This window comes from Rhipicephalus microplus, chromosome 8 (assembly GCF_043290135.1).
Source record: "Rhipicephalus microplus isolate Deutch F79 chromosome 8, USDA_Rmic, whole genome shotgun sequence".
NCBI lineage: Eukaryota > Metazoa > Arthropoda > Arachnida > Ixodida > Ixodidae > Rhipicephalus > Rhipicephalus microplus.
Window position 1 is genome coordinate 45,670,228 of NC_134707.1, and position 22,376 is coordinate 45,692,603.

General features: G+C 40.4%; 1 protein-coding gene across 1 annotated transcript; it reads left to right on the plus strand.

Annotated features, from left to right (window-relative positions):
* The first annotated feature begins 497 nt into the window (after positions 1 to 497).
* On the plus strand, positions 498 to 21,129 carry LOC119165801 (uncharacterized). Its single transcript, XM_075871681.1, has 10 exons — positions 498 to 648; positions 2,519 to 2,586; positions 3,439 to 3,525; positions 6,123 to 6,177; positions 8,072 to 8,103; positions 11,885 to 11,971; positions 13,735 to 13,813; positions 14,814 to 14,881; positions 17,780 to 17,872; positions 20,948 to 21,129. Exons 1-10 carry the CDS (start codon positions 561 to 563, stop codon positions 21,026 to 21,028), a joined length of 738 nt encoding a protein of 245 aa, XP_075727796.1. The 5' UTR covers positions 498 to 560; the 3' UTR covers positions 21,029 to 21,129.
* The last annotated feature ends 1,247 nt before the right edge of the window (positions 21,130 to 22,376 follow it).

Genomic DNA, 22,376 nt, shown 5'->3' on the forward strand with positions numbered 1-22,376 from the left:
AACAGCATGAGCGGGCTTGGAAAAGCGGCTGTGACAGTTATGTTGCATACTACACCACCGGGATCAACGTGTGACTGACGGCATGCGTGTGTGTGTACTATATTATGTGCAATCTCTCTCTCTTTTCTTCTTTCCACCCTTCCTTTTTTTTTCAACGTTCCCACTTTCATTTTCATTTCTAAGGTAGTAAATTGGTTATCCTCTACTGATTGACCTGTCTGCCTTTCGTTCTGTACCGTTTCTTCTCTTTTAAAGTTCACTGGGGAATAGAAAAGTTTGTGAAAATCATGTCCAGCATTTACAGACAGAACTCCTGCATGACAATTGTGGCTGGGTAGACAAAGGCAAGGACATACGAGTGTACGCAGCACTCCCATTTCCCGGCTATTTCGCTTCAACAATAGCACAATATATACATATCATTTGTTCGGTCATTCTCTCTTTGTAGAATTGTTCACGGGAAAATATCGAAAATAGTCTATGTCAATCAGCACAGACACAAGTCGTACAGTTGCTGTGCAGTATATAAGTAATGCATACGCAATCTCAATACCTCGCGCATGCTATTCGTCATCCCCGACAAACAACTCCACGTATCGATTATGAAGATACTTGGATTTATTGCATTGGTTTTAGCGACAGTCAGTGGTATGTATTTTTGTGTAATAACTACGTGTAACGAGAGGAATTTTGACGTTTACGAAGCAGAACTTGCTGCGTAATATACACGGGACGAAAAGCGTCAGCCTGTTAAAATTAGAGAAAATATTGAAGGCTACGGTTTAACATAATTTTTGGGATTTTTGTTTCACGACCTGTACAAAACAGCGTATTACCTGTTTGTCTCAAATTATCAGTGGCAGCCGTTAATTAACGTAAAGGAGAAATTTGAGTGAATAGTAGATTTGCGTAAATATTTTAGGGAACATTCAGTGCCAACAAACCAGTGTAACGCCATGCATTGCGGAGAAATATTTTAGGTATGGTATCGTTGATGGCTTCAGTAGGCGAAGTTAAAAATCTATGGAATATTCCCCCGATCTCTGTCGGTTTTGATCTTTGTCCACGAAATTTTTCAGTCTCTATTATTGACTATGACGTCGATGCCGCTACCTGGATTTCTACCAACTGAGGTTTTTTTACGCTGTCACGTTGATAATAACAGAGCAAGCATTTGAAAGGAGACTGTTCTATCTTCTTTCTCCTGACTAGCCTTACAGTCGCTTCATCATAAAATCTCTGACAGACCTCGATAGAAGGTGAAAATGTTATAACAGAAATTGAGAGAGTTTTCTGGTCAACCATTAGGATTTTCCAATGACTGCGAATGTTCTTCTCTTTTCGCAGCATTTTTATAGAGGACTTGTAGATGTGCTAAATAAATATTATCAACTATTTTCAACCTCCCCAACTCTTATCAACGCATATTCCTTCACGTTTAGAAAACTACTTGAATCTGAGTCATGAGCAGCTAAACTAGAATGAAAATTACAATTTCCGGCCTAGTTTATCTCAGATATACAAAAGTAAGCGCGAGAAAAGTGACCTTTTCATTTCTGTAACTCCTTCAAGTTAAACGCTGCTGGAGACGCAAAAAAGCCGCCTTATGGCTTTCTCTGTGTTGGCAATTTGATGCTATTCATTGTTCACAGCTATTCGTCACAGCATGCTTTTTTTTTGTAGGAAAGGCGCCGAGAAAGTATTATTCAATCATAGGAGGAACCAGTAAAATGGGGCGGTTTTCCTCTGAACAGCTTTCTTCCATTCTAAAGCAGCCACACGTGAGATCACTCTGGGCATTTTTGTTAGGACTGATTTGAGAAGCTGCTCAAAACCTATCCATGTTCTTTCAATATATGACGCATCTACATCAAAGAGCCGATCACTATCTGTGCCCCAGCAAGAAAGTTGAGCTAATTTATTCACAGCGTTTACGAGCTGGTGTTTGCTATACTCTTGTGTGGACTGATATGAAAAGTGTGCGCTGCATTCGAACCAGCAACCACTGCAGGTTACCTGCTGCCAGTGTCATCACCCTGACATCTTTGAACTCACTAACGCCTATGCAATGACCTCTTCTAAACAAAGAGTATTTGCACTCGCTGATACGCAAAGCTCTCTAGAAGATCAAAGTGCTGAGCTTGACTTTTCATGAATGCACACATGTGCCAGTCAACGAAGTTGTGTGTCACTAAATACTGGCAACACTTTGGTATACTGAGCAAAAGAGAAGCGAGCACAGCTTTGCATACGTTGTCTGTTGAGAACTACCTCGAATGCTAACTAAGCACCATATAAGATATAATTTGAACAGGAAACCTATCATATTGGCTCCTAAGCAGCAAGTTTCGAAACTGTTAGGACCTTTAAAAATTGCTTACATGTGCATTTTCATAAACTACCCACCTCAATAATGGTCGTGTTCATATTTACTACACTGTGTACGTTCAGGGCATGTGTGAGAACGCTCACCAAGTCATGGCCTGGTTTGATAAATATTTGTAATGTTCTATTGCAGAAACCACTGGACAGGTGTGGACTAAGGGTGTCTTTCAGCCACCTGAATATCTTCACGCCGCTGCAAACGTGAGTTTTGTTTACATAGTTGCTTGGTGTTGACAGCTGCTTTTCTTTTTGTGGTAGGCCTGCCTAAATGGCCTGAATGTTAATTTACACAAGCACACGCACGCGCAGGCACGCACCCACAGACGCACACACACTCGTGCATGGGTGCGAGTGTTTGTGCATGACACGAACTCCCCCACATATTCAAGTATGCGTTCATACTAAAAGATAAATGGCACGAAAAGGGAATCAATGCACTATTGTTTCGCGAGCAAAGATTCTGTCTTCACCACTAAAACATTATAAATAACTAGGTGCCAACAGCTAAAAGAGTATGCACGAAACGCAATTTATTCATTAGTTGCTAGTAAGAAAAGTGATGCTCTCGTCAAATGTGTCACCGATTTTACACACTATTTATTCATTGTTTGTCACCGCCTCAAAACATTTGGGAATAACCAGCGTGAAGTCCTCCTTCCAGAATTGCTAAATACTTTTTTCCGGCTAAGTAATGACTCTGAACTAACAGTCAAGTAAGCGTTTTTGTGCATAGCTTACTATGAGCAGTCAAGTTATAATATTCAGGATGGTTGCCCATGCTATTGCCCATATTGAAAAGTAATAACATTAAACTTTGCACAATATCTTTTATATTTGATATAATAAGATTGCATAAAGGTACTATAAAACAGCGATATAAACGTATATTGATACTATTTTTCATGCCGTAAAAAACGTACTGTCTCTTGATGAGACGTAAATTTGACGCATTATTATACATTTCTTCGCAGCTCCAGACTGAAAGAGTCAACTGTTGTGATTTACGCATTTCTTGTAAACTGATCTTTCATATGGGTTGAATTGACTGATTAGGTCGGGGTGAAGCCTTTTTGTCACTACTTCTACTGGCACGGATGGAACATATGGTACGGTACCCACCCGGACGGCACACCATGTCGCGTGAGTAGATCACGTTCACTTTACCACGCTGTCATTTGGAATAATGGCCATGCTTTTAAGGTATTCTAAAATAAAACAACCGGGAGTGGGAATTCCCTGCACAGGTTGGAAAACTACAGCTATGTGGTCTTGTCCTTGTCCTTGTTTTTGTCAGAATGAATGCTAAAACTCGCACTAAATGCGAAGTATTGGGTAAGAGGTTTGCAGGTTTATACGTAAGTATAAATTTTCGAATTAGGTTGGCTTGTAAAGCAAAACGTATGGGAATAACATGTGTGAGCGTACAAAAAAACGTGAAATACTAAATGAATAATTAATGGGAATGCATTTCTTAGTCGGACTATGTCAGGCGTCCGTCGGGATCTGTCCACCGCCCTCTCCCATAGCAACAGCAGCGGGCGCGCGTGCTTATCCTCTCCTGTGGCAATCGGAGCGCCCCCCTGCTTGACTTGAACGCGACTTGCCACCGCCTCAACGGAGTGTGTTTGTAACACGTTTGTAGAATTTGTGCTGCCAGCGTTTGTGTAGTGTTTGTGTTGATAAGACGCTGATATTATGGCCGTCAGGTACAATGACAGGTGCAGTGCTTCGCCGCTCCTTCTGTTGCCGTTCGCTTTCTCTCCTCCCTGCGCACCGCTCTTCCGTACGCTCGCTCGTGCCTTTATATATAAACGGAGTGAAGTGCGCCCCTCGCTGTCGAGCGTTCGCTGGCTGATGAATGTGTAAATAAATGGTTGCGGTACAAATCCTCGTCCCGTCATAATTTTATGCCATTAAAGTTACTACGCCATGCAGTCCTGGCGCATGAAATGCTTTCACACTTCCTCATGATTCTCTTTGGAAGGCAGGAGCAATTTTTTCTCGGAAATTACAATGTTAGTAATAATAGACATTTGATCGCATTGCAGCGATTCCCAATATGGTAGGTTATTTTCAATATTTTTATTTCAGAAAATGCATCTTTGGTCTATGCATAAATCATAAATAACGAGAATATCAATACGTCTCATGACGTTCAAGTAGGCTGCAGCGAACGCATCAGTTTGAATTTATGCTAAATTTGTCACTGTGCAATGTTGTGCCGAGGAAGGCACATAGCAACCATATTATCTGAGCAGCGCTGGACAGATTTATCACTATCAACGTCTGTTACAATTAACAAAACTGGCTATTTAGAGGTGCTAAACTATACGCTAATCATTATGTAATTGTTGTGCTCCCTAAAATGTTCTGTAACGTAGACAACTATTCCTCTCACTATTGTAATATTGTTGCAGACAAATTATTTTTTATAGAGCAAGCGGTAACATTCGAAGAACTTGTGTTACAAAAAAAAACATCAATTGCAGGGACTGATCAACGTCAACTTTTATATATCCGCGAAAAATATTGTCATGTCAAAATACATGCAGTGCTACACCTCTAATTATGGAGCGGGTATTGTGCTGTATGCTTTAATTTTTCACAGAGATTTGTAAAAAAAAAACATTTCATAAATACAGCTTACTAAGCAATTTTCATGCGTGACATTTATCATGGGTGTCTAGAATGGGGACAATTTATTTCAATAAACTGTTTTCCATTATGAAGAATTCAACGTGTCGTCACTAATGTACCATATCTGGGCGATACTGAAAAACAGCATTGAAAAGTGCTACACTAATAACGTAGACAAAACTTATGAAACCACTGTTACGTGTATATCACTTCAGTGCGGCCCGCAACCACGCATTATTCGCAGATCTTGCCAGCATACCCATAAATTGATACGATTATACCTCCCTTACTCCTTAAGTATAGTGTTACACAATTTCAAACTAAATATGTCTAATCATTGGTATGTAATAATACTTTAAGACTACTCAAATCATGCGATAGAGCAGACTATAAGTTAGAGAATTCAACATTGCTAGAAAGTGAAAATGTCATATTTTTCTCAATATAAAGTTTCATAAAAGTTTTGTTCCTACGTTACGTTTTTTCATGTGTGAATGATAAGTTCCTGTACTTTATTGCCATTATATGTGTATAGTGTATTAAGGTATGTATTGGCGTTTTCCCATCTGTTGTATAATTAGTGTGCTCAATTCTCAACGTATCAGTATATCACTCAAACTTTATAGCTTCATTTACTACGCAGTAAAAAGGCACTAAAGAAAATGAGGTCCTCTTAAGACCCATTTCTGCGGCTTTTCTCACTCAGCAATATCAATTTACCACAACTGGGGAAATGCGCGTGTAGGAAATAATGCATGAAAATGGAGCCAGTTTGTGTGTTAATGCCGTGTTGCTTACGGCAAAAGTGAAAGTCGGGGCCACAGGATGTTAGCATGCAGTTTCACTAAACAAAACCTGCTTTCTCGGAGGTTTTTCAGTTGACCAAAATGATCAGGGGCGTTCATCACGTTCTGATAAAGGAAAGGCAGTTTGTCGTAAATTCAAATGTTCTTACTTTGGAGGCTATTTTAAGAACAACATAATATTGCAAAATATTCGAAGAGGGCAGAGAACTAGAACAGAAAATAAGTAGGCAGTCTGAATCAAGTGCATAGTTGTATGTAAAATAATATCAATATATCTTTTTTTTCTTGTGCAAGTTGTTCCCTTGGAATGTTGGATATTGCCTGCATGGAACTTGCATAGCAAAACCCGGTGAGTGTCTCATCTCCACTCTTTTGAACGAAGTAAATTTTCATTTCACCCTCCTGTCCCTTGTAGCGAAGATCAGAAAGACACTTTGGTTAGCTTGTCTAAATGCCCCGGTGCCTGAAATATTCATTCTTCTTACTGCATTACACCGTACAACTTTGTACATTTTAGCAAATAAGCCAAGAAATTTTCCACGCAAGTATGACTCTGAACTGAAGGGAAGGTACTGATTCAGGTGCGGAGCACTTCAGTGACCCTGGCTGCTTTTCTGCTATACATTTTACGTCGTGTTATCACGCTCACAGCAAACACTCACAGAAAGGTAGCTTTGCCCAAATCCGTGCTATTATGAATTAGCAAGCTCGAAGAAAATTGGCCACGTGTTTGCGTGCTTTCCCGCAATTACCGTCAAAAGACGATGATCTCCTAGAGGCCTTCTTTTGCATAGAGTCACATTTACAGTGTAGCCTAAGACACACAAGGTTCTATAGAATTGCGTATGTGTGTACTTTCCAGAAAAGAAACACACCACCTGACAAATAAGTACTGAAAATGGACCTCAGACAAGTGTATTATTTTCTTTTTAATCTACAATCTTTAGAAAATATGCACAAAGCAACCAATCCAAGATTGCTGGGCGTTCAGCAAGGAGCCTAAACTTTGGCCGGAGGCTCCAGAGTTCATGTGACAGCCCGACAATCATGCATGCATGCATCATTGGGAAAAAAAGTTTTAAATGAAAGCACTCAGCCCGTACCCCGAGTATCATGGTTTTAAAACCAATAAACAAAAATTTGCGGGACCCTTAAACTTCGCCTTTAGGAGTTAGTTGAACGCGATAGCGAAATCTGGCCCCTAGAACGCCCTTTAACCTCTAACTGCATATTTATTATATGTATTGTTGAACACATACACACACACACACGCGCGCGCGTGCGCGCCCGCGCAAGCGCGACGTATCTATGCTAAATCAGTGACTGTGCAGTGTCGCCACTTCCTTCTGCTACAACGACGCTCTGCTGTAGTCTTGGCACATTTTTCACAATGTCTCACTGATTGCATGGACACACACACATATGCGCGATGCGTGCGAATGGTACATACCGGTTTACGAACTTAAGCTATAGTCGCATGGCCTTCGAAATACACACTGCGTGTTCGCCATCTCGGAGGCCGTAAATAGTCTCACAATGCCTCACAGATCGCAGCACATTGTCTAGCGTTTGCTGTTTGCTTGATCAACGCCTCCGAAAAGGCATGATATATTTATCGCTAGATAGACATAGTTGTCATTTTTAGAGCTCTTTCAAAGTTCCTGTGTGTTTTAGATGCAATCGCTGCACTATCTAACAAGATGAGTTCAATCTAGGAAAGTGCACTGAAGGAAACGAATCAAATCATTAGTTCTTTGAGAATTTAACACTTAGTAGTTTCTTTTTAGCACTCACTTTTCTTAAGCCGTGTTTACGCGGTGCGTACAAATTGCTGACATTTTTCTCGCTTTACAACAAAATGTTTGAACTTACAATACCTTCATCCATGGTCACTTCACTAGCTGTTGTTGCACATGTCCTTCTGGTTTAGACATATTCTGAAGCATGAGAGAGAAGCCTCTAGTGTTCGTCGTTCGTGAAATCGCTAAGAATCTAATTACTTGAGAATGTTTGAAAAGGCATCCTATAGTAACAATTTGACTGGTATATAGCTTAAATTTCAAACAATCGGACAAAGAGGTGTGCTTCAGTGAACTGAAACATCTTGTTGTCATCCACAAACTGCCGACATCATAATTATTTAAAAACAACACCTAGAAGGCCACACTGCACCCCCATTTTTTAATAAGTTTTACGGTCTTAAAACTTCTGCTAAATGTTTTTGTATATATGTTGTTTCGCAGCTCCATTACCATGTGATGGGATTTATCGGAGTGTAAGTATACTTTCATATTGTCCTGAAATAGCAAAAAATATGAAGTGATGTTCTTTCTCATATAATAGCACACTGCCACAAAGGTGGGATGTACGGCAATCAGGTAAATGATGGAGTGAATGAAAACAATAGAAAAGGCACGCTCAATAATGAGGAACATGCCTGTTTGGCTATCCTAGCCTTAGAGACTGGGACGCGCACTAAAGTGCGAAGGTAATAGAAAATGTAGCGACGATTAACCCATCATGCGTGCCTTTAAAACAAAAGGAAAGATCCTGTGACCTTTTACTGGCCGTAGCTGGCCAGTAGAAGGTCACTGGCGTCGCTGGCCGTCGCTGGTGAAGTCAGGTAATTGATGGCCCTCAAACATACGCAATTGCGTGATTCCTTTAATGTTCGCTAAAAATGACCGTAACAACATCAACGATTGAGTGCACTGTTGGGTGTCGACATTAAGCAAACAATACTGCTAAAATCATCATTGTTGTGAAATGAGCATGATCGTATGCAATAGAAAATATTTTCACGAGCCTAAGTACAAACCGTACATATTTTGGTGAATTTTTATAGTTGTAGTGTTCAACTATAAATGTTCGCATATCTGAGAAATAAGGAACTTTCTGAAGATCCCTTGATTACAAAAACTCATATGCCTTCGTTAATGTAAATGCTTGTGATGCAAAAAGATATAGCGTTAAGGAAGTTGTAGGCGTCAGTTTATCATTTATGTAGGCCTAATTCATTCATACAGAAAATTTGTGCTGTCGAAGGGCTATTCGAACAAGAGGAATACAGGAGAAAAATTTACTAGAATAAAGGGAACACTCGTACGATATCCTAAATATACTACTGCTAACAATAAGATCCTAAATGAGCCTTAATCTGGTGCAGTGAAGAAAAAATACAGGAATGATGCTAGTATTTTGTTACAAGAACAATTATTTGACAAGAGACCAACAGCTGATCCCATAATTTAACATAATATGTTGGATGTCGAAGCAGAGGGAGAATTATCTAGTTGTTGGTGTTTTACATTCCAAATCCAAATATGAATATATAGGAGAGCGAAGTGAAAGCCTGCGGAAATTTTGAATTTATGGCAAATTTTTAACATAAGCGGGTCTCAAGCTTTTTTACGTCCATCGAAATGCAGCCTCCACTACTGGGATTTCATATCGTTGTTTTCCGCACAATAGTATCATGAAAGAAAATTGGCGCAAATACAATAAATACCTTAACCAATATTATTCCTTGCTTGACATAGGCCTTCATTACCGCAAGCAATGAAGGAGTGTGAACCATGAACCATGTGAGAAAACAAAACAAGACATCGGCATTCATTTACTGTGACATTGGGGTGAATTTATTGTAATCCTAGACTGCAATGGCAGCCGATACATTAGTCATGAGACATAATAACAGCCTACTACAATTAGAACCACAAGTCATGCTATTGAAAACAATAATAGCAAAATATCGTAGCCTAAATAACGTCACGCAAGTTGTGAAAAATCGAAACTGAGCGATTATGAAAATCAATCTGGTTGTCTCTTAAGTCTTATCCAGTAGATTGAGTTTATAGGTTGCTTCTAGGTTGTCTCTAATCCTTAGCTAGTCGATTGTAGAGATAGGTTGCTTCCAGGTTGTATCTAGCCTCAGCTAGTTCAATGAGTATATAGGTTGCTTTCAGGTTGTCTCTAAACTTAGTTAGTAGATTGAGGTTATAGGATGCTTCCACATTGTTGCTAGTATTTCGCAAGGTGATGCTAGGTTCTTCCGACCTTCCAACGTAGATGATCGCAGATACTTCACTGTTGTTCAAGCTAAAGAGACAAAACTCGCGCTGAAATTGAATGTTCGCCCCCCTCATAGATGCACAGGTACATCGTCGTTAGCTTTCTTTTGGTTCGTATTTTCCAGCAGGTGCTGTTCTCTTTTCCGTTCCTTTGTTTTTTTCTCGTGCGTTTTTTTCGGAATCTTCGGCTGGCCGTCATTACAAGGGAGCCATTTGTTGGGCTCACTGTTTCCTACTTCATTATTAGAGAGAGACAGAGAGACAGACAAATTATTTAACTAAGAGCTACAGATCTTTTGCTTCTTGTCTGACATGTTACTCCAGGTGCTGGGTAAGTATTATGATATATGCGGTGATAAAAACATAATGCACACAGCCCCATACGTGGCTTTATTATTAGTGCACCAGTGGTGAGTGTTGAGACTCGCAATAATTCATTATCTCTGACATATTGTGATAATGAATGTTTACTAGTAGGCAGTACAGTGATACATACTTGTTTATGATGATGTTGGTTTTAGGCTACTGTGTGACAAGTAACGATATGCGCTTCAGCTTCGCTGTTAAATTGGTCTTCCTGGTTTTCTCGGTGCATGTGATTTCAATGAGATGCAGATGAATAGCCTACTTGTAAAAACTGGCCATGCTCAGTACTTTACATGATTTGCACTGTGGGTAGCACAATGAAAAGAGTTATTATAACTTTGGCTATGCAGTAGTTGGACGTGCAAAACTCTTCGTTGTGAATGGAAAGAGGAGGGTGCAGGACGGAACAGGGACTAGAGACGACAACACCACACGCACGTTGGGGCTCATGTGCTTTGATTATTTTGGGAAACTGTGGTTGTCTTTCCGTATTTTCATTTATATGAAGAGTTTCACGTCCCGAAGCCACCATTGAAATATTAGAGATGCCGTAGTGGAGGGCTCGGGAAATGTAGACCACCTGAGGTTCTTTAACGTGCACCCGAATCTGAGCACAAGGGCCTATAGCATTTTCGCGTCTTTCGAAAATGCAACCGCTGCAGCTGCGATACAATCCCGCGACCTGCGGGTGAGTTGCCGAGTACCTTAGCCGCTAGACCACCGCGGCGGGACATATTTCTGTATTTCGGGCGAGAGAATCTGTACCGTGCGATAATTTTCGCATGCTACACATGTTGGCTCTTCAATAAACATCACAGGAGTGAGGGGTGACGAGCTACTTTATGTCACGCTTTCGCAGGAATTCATAGAATCCTCCTGCACCACTCGGAACTAGCCATTTTGGCTACAATATATTGCGACAGCTTTCTGTGCTTCATGTTCAGGCATTATGAGATTCCTCATTGTTCAAACGAAATATAACATGGCTGTCTAAGTGCTGCCCCGATGATTGAATATTCGGCAGCGAGCAGCTCCTTATGCCACATATTTTGGCTTTGAGGCAAGCCCAACAAGTTCAGATTTTCTACGCTCAATCATTCTGGATGTTTGAAAAGAGCACTGACTTTGTATTTCAGTTTTTCTCTTTCGGTTGAAAGGACAATTTTCTTCAATCCAGAACAATGAACGGAGACTGCTTTTTAAATTGAATATTCTAGACTCGTAAGAAGCCTTCAGTGCTCCCATTTGGACCAAAGGCAGGTCTGCTGTAATCAAAAATACATATTTTTGCCTCAAACGGACATATAGCGCAACGGCCATTTTACTCGCTCCAGCGCATACAGTCTTTTGTGTGACCTGCCAGTCTTACTTTGTATAATCCTATCTATTGTTATTGCATCCATTGCTTTGTATATACGGCTAAACTAGAGGGTCATGCTTTTTATTTAAAAATGCAATGTCTTTGCGATGGTTGCTTTATTTTTACAGTAGCACACCCACGTTTTTCAGTAATTCACTATTCACGTGAATGTCGACACACCTAGTGCAGCATATTTATTAAAATGTCGGTAATGATATTTATGAGATATAACAAGGCACTTCACAAATTTCTATTCACAGCCAGGATTCGCTACCTCATGTAATTACACGTGCACAAAGGGCTCTCGAAGTGTCATTATGCCCTACGACGATGGAACACCATGTTTGGTAAGGACGCTACTCACCTTACGTATCAATAAAACGTAGTGAACACATAAACCGAGCTTACATATCATTTCTAGGCGAACGGTGACTAAGAATTACATGCCCTTTTAAACATGATTCCTAAAGAATCATAAAAAATGGCATAGATATTTGCACACTTCAACTCAGACTCCTTCCCTTGACCTATCATGGAATGATTTTATGGTCTGTGGAGCTCATATCAGCAATCTATTATTTTTGGTCGAATAGATTTCTTTACCTAAACACAAAGCTGTGTGTGACATGTTGTAAGAGTTGAAGGACTGCAAGTTCAGTCCATTTTGAAAAAATGCAGTCTCTCAGAAAAAAAAACGACTTGTGTGTCACCATACAAATCATCCTGTGTGTGTAGCATTGAATATGTGATTCAGCAATAATTACTTGCAAAACCAATGTAATATAGTGGGATAATCATAAGATGAACAGTGTAAGTGCATCAGACTGGCTGGCGGACGTTTCAATAGGAGGACCTATCTTTTTCAAAGGCGCCGCGTCATCCTTGGCGTGTTAGTTTTAAAGGGGTTAGGGATGACGTCAACTCCTGGTGGTGGCGCGCGTCTCTGTTGATAGTCGCCGTCTGAAAATCAAAAAAAAAAAACTATAAGGCAGAGGAGTGTTGTCCTCGCTTCCCTTCAAGCCAGGTGGTAGTGATTCAAAATTTGTTCTAAGAGAGTGGAAAAAGAAAAAAAAGAAGAAAGAAAAACACGAAGTCGGAGCGGTGTGCTGCAAAAAGTGGTGGCCGCATCAGACGCGAAGAAATCAAAGAGCTTAAAGCTTCGTAGCCCGCAGACGGTCACCACGTCCGTCTGCCACAAAGAGTTGCCGATAATAACGGCGACGTCTGTTCCCGAACACCTATGAATGGGTCGCACAACAAGAAGGCCGTTACGATCAGAGGGAGAAGAAAGCGGCGTACTTTTAAGCGCCAAAATATCGAAGGTAAGCGATACCGGATGGGGTCCGAAGAGAGTGTTTTTATTGGGGAGGTCATTGTCAAAAATGTGCATTCAGTATTTCTGTAGGTGGCCCGCTGATTGGAATCGATTCAAGAATTTGGAAAATTGACGAAAAATAAAATTCAAAAGGAAACTGAAGAGAACGAAAATTGAGAATGCAAAGAAAATGAGCAAGTGCTTCACGACGTACGCGACGGGATTGCGACAATATTCATGCCTTCATCAGGGAGTCGTATTCGTCAAACCATCTGACACTCTAATGCTTGTTTTGATTTAGGCCAAGTTAAAGGGGTTACCACGAGAGCACCCAAACGAAAGCGGCTAGATAGATAGATAGATAGATAGATAGATAGATAGATAGATAGATAGATAGATAGATAGATAGATAGATAGATAGATAGATAGATAGATAGATAGATAGATAGATAGATAGATAGATAGATAGATAGATAGATAGATAGATAGATAGATAGATAGATAGATAGATAGATAGATAGATAGATAGATAGATAGATAGATAGATAGATAGATAGATAGATAGATAGATAGATAGATAGATAGATAGATAGATAGATAGATAGATAGATAGATAGATAGATAGATAGATAGATACGCTCAATATCGCCGAAGTTTGCTAAGAAAGGCTCCGCATTATAACGTTAAACAAGACTAACCACACAAAATTCATCAGCATTCTGCACTGCAAAGACGTTGTCACTTTGATAGCCAAGTTTGGTCGTCGGACTAAGCAAGATTATTTCCACCTTACAGCACCCAGATTCCAAAGAACTACAAGCTGGTCCCGCTGGCATCTGCCACAAGGGAACGTGCCGTCTGATCTACAAGCCAAGTAAGGAAGCGAATGTTTCAAGCTGAAATGAAAAAAAAACTAGATGCCGTGGCGTTCGTAATACAGTAAAAACTAGGTCAATCTAACTCTAAGAGAACTCTAAAATTGTTTGAATTAAGCAGAGTTCGAATTGACGGGAAGGCGCTCTAATAAATAGACATCAAACTTCTCTGTGTGAAGAGATTCCATGGAACCCACATATGAACTCGTTCCCATAAATTTGCTGATACTCGACGTTTGTGGCTGGTAACATTGTAAGTGCACGCTCCAACAGCAAAAAGTAATTCATTAATCAGTCGTTTATATGCACAATAATCAGTCGCTTATACGCCAGAAATAAGCAATTGATTGCATTTACATGATTAGTGAACCCTAATACGAACCTATATATGCTCCAAAACAGGTTCATTTCGATGGCGGAATTAACGTTGTCAATATATAAAGTCTTTCTTTGTTTGTTTGAGTAAAACAATATGGGAATTGTCTAAGGCGACCCGACAAAACGCAAACAGGCAAACCTGTACAACTGTAGCAGCAGGCGATTGACATTTACAACAATAAAAACATACTTTGAAATAAATCACTTCATTTGTGTTACACTGGTGAAAGTAATCAGCGATTTGGCCGATAAATCTTAACTGAGACGTCATCAGTCTGGGCTGATTTATGTGCAGAGGGATGAAAGCCAGGGGGCTTTCTGACCAAATTACTTGCTGTATTTACCAACTCCTCCGACTTATCAGGAGCCTAAAATCTAAAATAATTCACCTACACACACTTTATTATATATATATATATATATATATATAGACAGAGAGAGAGAGAGAGAGATTCAGTCACTCATTATGCAGCGCTCAATATAGCTACATTATTTTGAGTACAGATTGCGGCCAAACAAAGAGTGCTTACGCTGCGTAACTATTGGTGTGCTGTTGGTACATTATTTTTTAAAGTAAACTTCCAAAATCGTTCAGAAGTATATAATGTATTTCATATGCAGCACCCGGAGAGGATCAAGAAATGCACCCAGGAGCGCTACTTCGTTGCCCAGAGAAGGAGCACACAGGAGTAAGTTCACCCATAAAATATGAAATCAACATACTTTTTGCAATACGAGCACCTATGATTTTTATGACATGAAAGCTTCTGTCTCATCTTTTATATATAAATAAACAATGGTTTAAGTATATTTCAACCACCTCCAATGGTGATAATTTAGGAAAAAGTACTCAAAGCAGCATAAAACATCCGTCTATATTAGTTTTGTACTCAAGGTCATAGGCCATAATATAGTACTGTAAAGCTGGAAGAAAAATTTACGATGGCAGCTACCTCTCGAGCGAAGAATCAAATGTATGTAGGCGATAGCTTTGGAAGCTGGTAGACAGCCAAAATGTGTATGTAAGTTTCCCAGCCAGCAATGTGACGCTGTTATGTGACCATTAGTTGTGTGGACCATTAGTTGTGGCGGACAGCATTACAGGTGATTCGTGCGGAAGCGAAAAGACCATCGAATTCTTCCTTTGTGGCTGCAGTCTTTCGATAACAGATAGCGATGCCAGCTGGACTCCCAACCATTTACTGCGGACAAGATATTATAGAGGTGCTTCGAGAGCGCAGAAGGCGACTGAAACGCCAATGAAGTGCCTGCAATCAACATGTCTCAGCGACTGCCTATCGTCCTCCCTTAAGCGCACTTGTGATTTTGTGTCATTTCTCTTACCTTTGCTATCTTCGTGCTCTTTAACCTCTCCGCACATGTCAGGGTAGCAAACAAGATGTGAGTTCAGTATGGATTATTATCGTATGTGTGGTAGTAACTATGCCTATACTATTGTATCTTCAGCCTCATTTACTACAATATGATAGCCTGTGAAATTCTTTTCAGTGTATTTTAAGAATTCTGTCGATTGCGCCATTGTAATAATTTGGACTGAGACAACGTCCGTACGCTGGGCCGGCTGTTCTTGATCTGCTTTCGTTTTTCTCATCTTCGCGCTCGCCTTGCTCGCGCAAACGCAGCAGCATTGATCTTGCTCCCTTACAGAGAATACATTTACGCGTTCTAATAATTTAGTGTTTATAGTTTAATGAGCCGTATAATAATACAGCTAGAATTGTTGATGAATTTCTTCCTCAGCAAAACACGAAGAAGCATTCCAGAAAAAAAAAATATTTGTTTCCACAGGGCGTGAAGGCTCTTCGAACGCTTGCATTCTAACTGTTAGTGCGGGCTGCAAAATAAGGTGTTAATTACATGATGCTCACGTTCCTGCTACGATTCTCCTCTCATATACGCAATACAAAATTGCCAATAAGACAAATTTTTACATCATAATGATAACGTAGACATGCACTGTGTGACGTGTTTTATTTCATAAGTTATCAAATGAGTGAATATGCAGTCCGATAACAGTCGAGGAAAGTGATAACCACTAGCAAAATATCAAGCAATCACCTCATCACTGCAAAGCATGTATTTTTGCTGACAGCATGCACGACGTAATCTTAGCTGCCATTCGCAACTATGGGCTTCTTTGCAAAACCCTTCGGGCACGAATTATAATCCACCGTAGACAAAGGGGTGAAATTCACATGCGATAATTTCAAGACATTGACTATTAAACTCCGAGAAAGAAAATGGCGCAATGTGCTGTTTATGTGAGTTTCAGCAATTTGTGGTGATTAGCCTTTACTTCAATGCAATAGCATTCTCCTACCACGAAACTATATTCTTAGCGCAAAAATAATGAGGTATCAGGCCTGAGTACTACGCACAGCTTGTTTTTAGCTTGTGCTTATTTCAGAGAGCAAATAAAAAAATCTCTTGAGATTGCTCCTGAAATGCGGCTTTTAGAGCGAACGTAGAACACGGTAGTGTTTTTTTTTTCGGTGTTTTCCTTTGCGATAACATGTACCACAATAGGATGAGGAAGAGAAAGGAAAGAAATGAAAGGCAGGGAGGCCAACCAGACACACGTCCGGTTTGCTACCCTGCACTGGGAGAAGGGGCGAGGGGATTAAAGGAGAAGAGAAAGGAGAAGAGAGAGAGTGAAGGGCAACGTGTGTGTAGATGTGACCTTGTCCATTGCACGCTCATAAGCGGTCGCGTAGTCCGGTCGTCTTTAGAAAAATTAGCAATGCCCACGTCGCTTTGCTGGCCTGCGACCCGTAGAGCCATGAACCAAGGATCTTCTCTTCGGAAAAAGGTAGCACAATAAAGTTGAATAAGCGCTGGCTGCTCACCAAGGAAGCCTGCACAAATGTGCATGCTGCTTTTGAAGCCATTCAAAGAAACACGAGGTGTGTGACGTGCCTCCGAAGCTGATGCGTACAACTGCACACAACGCCACTGAAGAAATAAACATGATCTGACAGCACTTTAGGAAAACTTGCACAAGTTTTCTCTGTTTAACCATAAAATTGAAAAACGAAAGGTGTTCGCGCTGGAAAGTGACAGGCTCACGCCTTTCAATAATCTTTCCATTTCATGCATGGCACTTACAGAGCTCAGCAGCGATTTCCCGATGGTAGTAATAAGGTTTGCGTCTAATTTCGAAAATACAAAACCCCCGATGCCAGTGCATCCACGTGATTTAATGTTCATCTGGCACCTTTCGAAAAAGCAATTTATTTAGCAGGTGAATATAATACTCATCGACTATATAATTTTATAAATATATCTCTACCATTACCGGACTATTTTATTCTTATGGAGCTCCTTTTTTTTCAATAATTTATAGACACATATATATTAGCGAAAATTTAAAAAAAAGTTCACTTCTTCGGCATTTGCTTCATGTGCAAGCATGACTTCTGATTTCCTTGCATTCTAGGTGCCAGGAAACAGAAATTGCTAGTGCACATGAACCTATACTACAAAATTACGCAAACCTGACAAAAAATGCAAACATCCAGCATAGGCCCAAGAGAAATAGTAATATTACACTAATCTATTCGATGCAGGAAAGTATTCTGCCGAGATGTTACTACTACTGCAACCAAAATGGCACTTGGTATGCTGGCCTTTATAGCAGTAGGCCTTCAAGTTCGTGCAAGGTAAGTAAATAAGCTTTTCAGAACCATAATCTCGCGTGCTCCTCACGAGCAGTCGGTCGCTAGAGGGCACGAAGCCCCCTTCTCATTGTTTCATTAAAGAGCATTCCTTTCGAACGTGCCGTCTCTCATGTGCCTGCACGACGGCCTTGCAGCCGGCGGACCTTGAGGTCCACCACACAGCTGATTGCCCCTTTTCAGTTGACACGCACGTAAGGACTGTTGATACACGAACGCTATTCGGATATACGGCTGCAGTAATATAGACAAAGGTTGCGGATTTGTATCTTCTCAACGACATGGTATTTGGATAGCGTAAGGCAAGATGACGGTGCAATTGACATTTAGGTGTGCTTTTACTAATGCAAGGCGGCGAAATCAGGGTGGGGTCGGCTGCTTTGACGTACCTCGTAACAATATATTGCATTCGGATGTGGCACATCACCCACCATGGTGTTCTAGTAGCTTAGGCACTCGGCTGCTAACCCGCAGGTTGCGGGACGGAATCGCGGCCGTGGGGGCCGCATTTTCAATGGAGCTAAAAATTCTTGAAGCCACTTTATTATATTTAGGTGCACGTTAAAGAATCCCAAGTAGTCGAATTTTCCGGAGCCTTCGATCACGGTGTTTCTCATGATCACATCGTAGTTTCAGCTCGTTAAACCCTAACAATGATTGGAGATATTGCGAAAGTGATACACCGTGCCATAATTGATAATATTTTGTTCCTTCTTGGGGTGAGGTTATACAGCAGAATTCTGTCACTAACATAAGGTACGTTGTTGTTGTGGAGGTATTGAAGAGTATTCTTACGCATGTATGTTTTTTCAAGAGGAATTGTGTAACTATGTCACTTAAGAATGCAACATTCGTAAATAATACGTGCTTTTAACAATTTTTTTTTTCTGTCGCACAGGTGTTGATAGTAAAAACCTTACTGGTTCGTCGGTCATAGTGATCAGCACAGCACGAAAGTGTGACGTCTCTTAAGCAATGCATTTGAGCGTTTATTGAGCACTGTTTCGGCCTAAGAAAGAAGGAAAGAATGCAATTAGCGAGCTAATGTGATGTCACGTGAAGTGCAATTAGCTCAAAACTTGCAGCGTGCTCGTCAAGCACAAAAAACGCATAAACCTAAATTACACAGGATGAAGAGGGACCAATAACTGTCAAAGCTTGAGGCTTAAATTACTCTGTTGAAACACAACGAAAGACATACGAAACTGAAACACAAGTGTGTACAGAATCAGATCAAACAATTGATGACTGATTCGTGGGGTTTAACGTCCCAAAACCACTATATGATTATGAGAGACGCCGTAATGGAGGGCTCCGGAAATTTTGACCACCTGGGGTTCTTTAACATGCACCCAAATCTGAGCACACGGGCCTACAACATTTCGCCTCCATAGCACAAACAAGTAACTATCACATTTGTTACAACGTTGCGTGAGAAGCCCGCTTCTTTCGCAATCGCTGCCGCAGCTGCGAGCAGAGAAACTTTCGTGCACCTTGTAACTTCAGCGGAAAGTAGTGGTGAAAGCAAACGACGACCAAACCGCCCACATCAGAGAATAAGTGTGCGCCGATCGCAACGCGTGGAGCACCGACGTATAAAGCGCGCTCTCTGTGCCCTAAGTCTTATAATGCTAGTGACAACAGGAACACGCTGAAGCCGTCGAGCTCCGACTACCGCGAACAGTAAATAGTGAACATAACTGGCTCGCTGCTAGTAAGCTTAAAGGCGCATCACGCCGAAATTCTTGGGTTGCTGAATGGATGGATGGATGGATGGATGGATGGATGGATGGATGGATGGATGGATGGATGGATGGATGGATGGATGGATGGATGGATGGATGGATGGATGGATGGATGGATGGATGGATGGATGGATGGATGGATGGATGGATGGATGGATGGATGGACCATAAGGTCGCGGAAGTTCGCTAAGGAATGTCTCACATCTAAATCTTATACGGACACATTTCACATTTAAAGCTAATACGGAGGGTGCATCAGAGTTGATTTTTCTACTTTTCACGCATATTTGGCAGCAATTATAGTATTTATGTATTGGTATTACTGGAGCTCTGCTTTCATATGCCATAAGCCGTAAAAACGGTGAATGCTTGACCATGAATATGGCTTTACGAGACCGTGTTTGAAAATGTAGACATGTGTTCACACGTGCGTTTTCAGTCACTTTATCTCTTCCATGTCACCATGTTTTCCAAGTTCTTATCTTAAATGAGTGATTCTGAGGCAGTGGGGCTTATGCGTGGCTAACTACTCGCTTCTTCTATCTTTATTAGCTCCGCGTACGTCGGTCATATTCGTTTTACTACCTAATGGCGATTTAATAAAGATTATCTTCGTTTCGCACCAAGATATTTGCCCTAATGCTTGTACTTGCTCACTCATTATGCAAGTTCTAACCGTTTATATTCTGTTTGAACGTTTATGGTGTGGTGGTGAAGCCCATAGTAAACGCTTTAGAAAGATTTCCGCTCTGTCCCCCTTTCGATAATCACTTGTTGTCACGATGTTTTCTTATGTTTCTGTTACCTTTCAATCATTTTTGTACTTGGCATGGGCACCATTATGACAAGTACGGTACGTAATAACATATCAACTACACTACACTGAAGGCACAACCACATGCTTCTAGGGCAAAGCCGACCATACTGCGAACGAACGAGAATCGCTTGAGTCCTGCGATCATATCTGGGTTCTTTTACATCAAATTTTATTTATAATTGTTTCGTTTTCACATGAAAGTGACTGTGAATCAGACTATAGCAGCGCTCTCTGCGTATTCAGCGTGCTTTTTCAAACCGTTGTGTGCATTTCAAATTTATCTAACCTTCTTATTTAGAGAATAAGCAAATTGCTTGACCAGTCTTCATCCTTTCGCCATACTGAAAACTGCCGTACAAAATGACTCGGATAACAAAAGCGTTACATTCACTGAAAGTTGTGTTCGTTTTCAAAGCGGTCAAATTAAATTTTGTTTCATAAAAAAGGCTATAGGTTTTTTTATGTTTTCCGATGCATTAAAATTGTTTTTCTCTGCAGATGAGGCAACCAATAAAAGGATTGCCACATGGATGGTGCTGTCGAGGTGACTGTATTAACAAACCCTATTGCCAACCATAACTCCGTCATCTATCAAGAATGTTTCAAACACCGAAATCTAAGAATCCTCTGGGTGACGGCACAGAACAATCAGTTTCCACAATAAAAAACGTATCAACCAACTTTCTCACTCACCTTGTAATAACTACCACATTGCACTTTTTTATCTGTAATGTGGTAATTTTAAACATACCACAACGTCTAATATTTGTTATTTAGTACATTTGTTCGTGCGGACATGGCCACTGTAGTTGAAGGTTCAGATCAACGTGGAAAATTACCTTATTTGTTCTGAATTTTGTCTTCCTAAGAAGTCTTATTGATTGATACAGTGCATGTCAGGATATATAATTCGTGGTGATACTCTAATTGTTTCTCAAGCACAGTGCAGCAGTAAGCGTTTTTAAGCTTACTGTTCGAAAGCGAGAGTGATTGCTCCTCGTTTTTGTGCATTCCATTTTCAAACTTTTCAATTACTTTGCTGTTCATCTCCACATTTGCACTAAAAATAGTGCAATACAATATTACCATGAAGGCACACTAACAATACTATACCTGAAGCGGTTCACTCAAAAAACAGCGTTAATACACAAATATGATTAGTTCAAAGCAGATCTATGCGACGTATTAAAGAAATAATATGTACATTTTTTTTTACACAGCGCAGTGTAAGTTATTTTGCCAGCAAGCTGATGCTAGCTTGTATAATAGCTTGCTCACACAGGCCGATATCATATTTCTCCATATTTGTCAGAATAATCATGAAGGGAACCGCTACAAAACTTCGACGGACTGCTTGAGAACATATATGGCTGCATTGTGAGCTACTGGCAAGAACACTTGAAACCTTTCTGGTTACGTGCATGACGAAAAAAACATTGCTAGTTTTAACTAATCAAAAAGCAATGCAACCACTGCTGCGGTTACTTGTACCAGTCTTCTGAAACGGGCAACATTGTAGAGTTAACGAGTTAGATAAAATACTTCTTGAATTTTGTATAGATGAGTTACGAAGAATAGCCTATTGACTAGCTAGTGTGGAATGGCAGGAAAAAAATCGGAGAAAGATGCATTCGGAATAACAACCAACAGCTACCCTACCACATTCTATCCCATTGAAGAGGAACTTGATAGGGTCGAATATTACGCGAAAGAATCATGTTTCTAGTAGTTCACTTTAAGTAATTTTCAACTTGTACAAATATTTAGCTGGCAGGACGTCTTTATTAGGGCAAGGTATGCATTCAATGCAGTATAACTTTTCAATATAATGAAATGTTGGTGGCTTTGGTCAGGCACATTGTTGAGCTTGAAAAAATGAATAACCGCAATTGAGGAAGGTGCTGCAGAATGCGACAAATGCAGGAGA

What these genes read in the sequence shown, in the direction of transcription:
- LOC119165801 (XM_075871681.1), top strand. Translation starts at nt 561, where the DNA reads ATGCTATTCGTCATCCCCGACAAACAACTCCACGTATCGATTATGAAG. An exon ending in CCGTCTGATCTACAAGCCAA is followed by an intron (nt 13,814 to 14,813) that starts GTAAGGAAGCGA and finishes TTTCATATGCAG; the next exon opens with CACCCGGAGAGGATCAAGAA. An exon ending in CAGAGAAGGAGCACACAGGA is followed by an intron (nt 14,882 to 17,779) that starts GTAAGTTCACCC and finishes TATTCGATGCAG; the next exon opens with GAAAGTATTCTGCCGAGATG.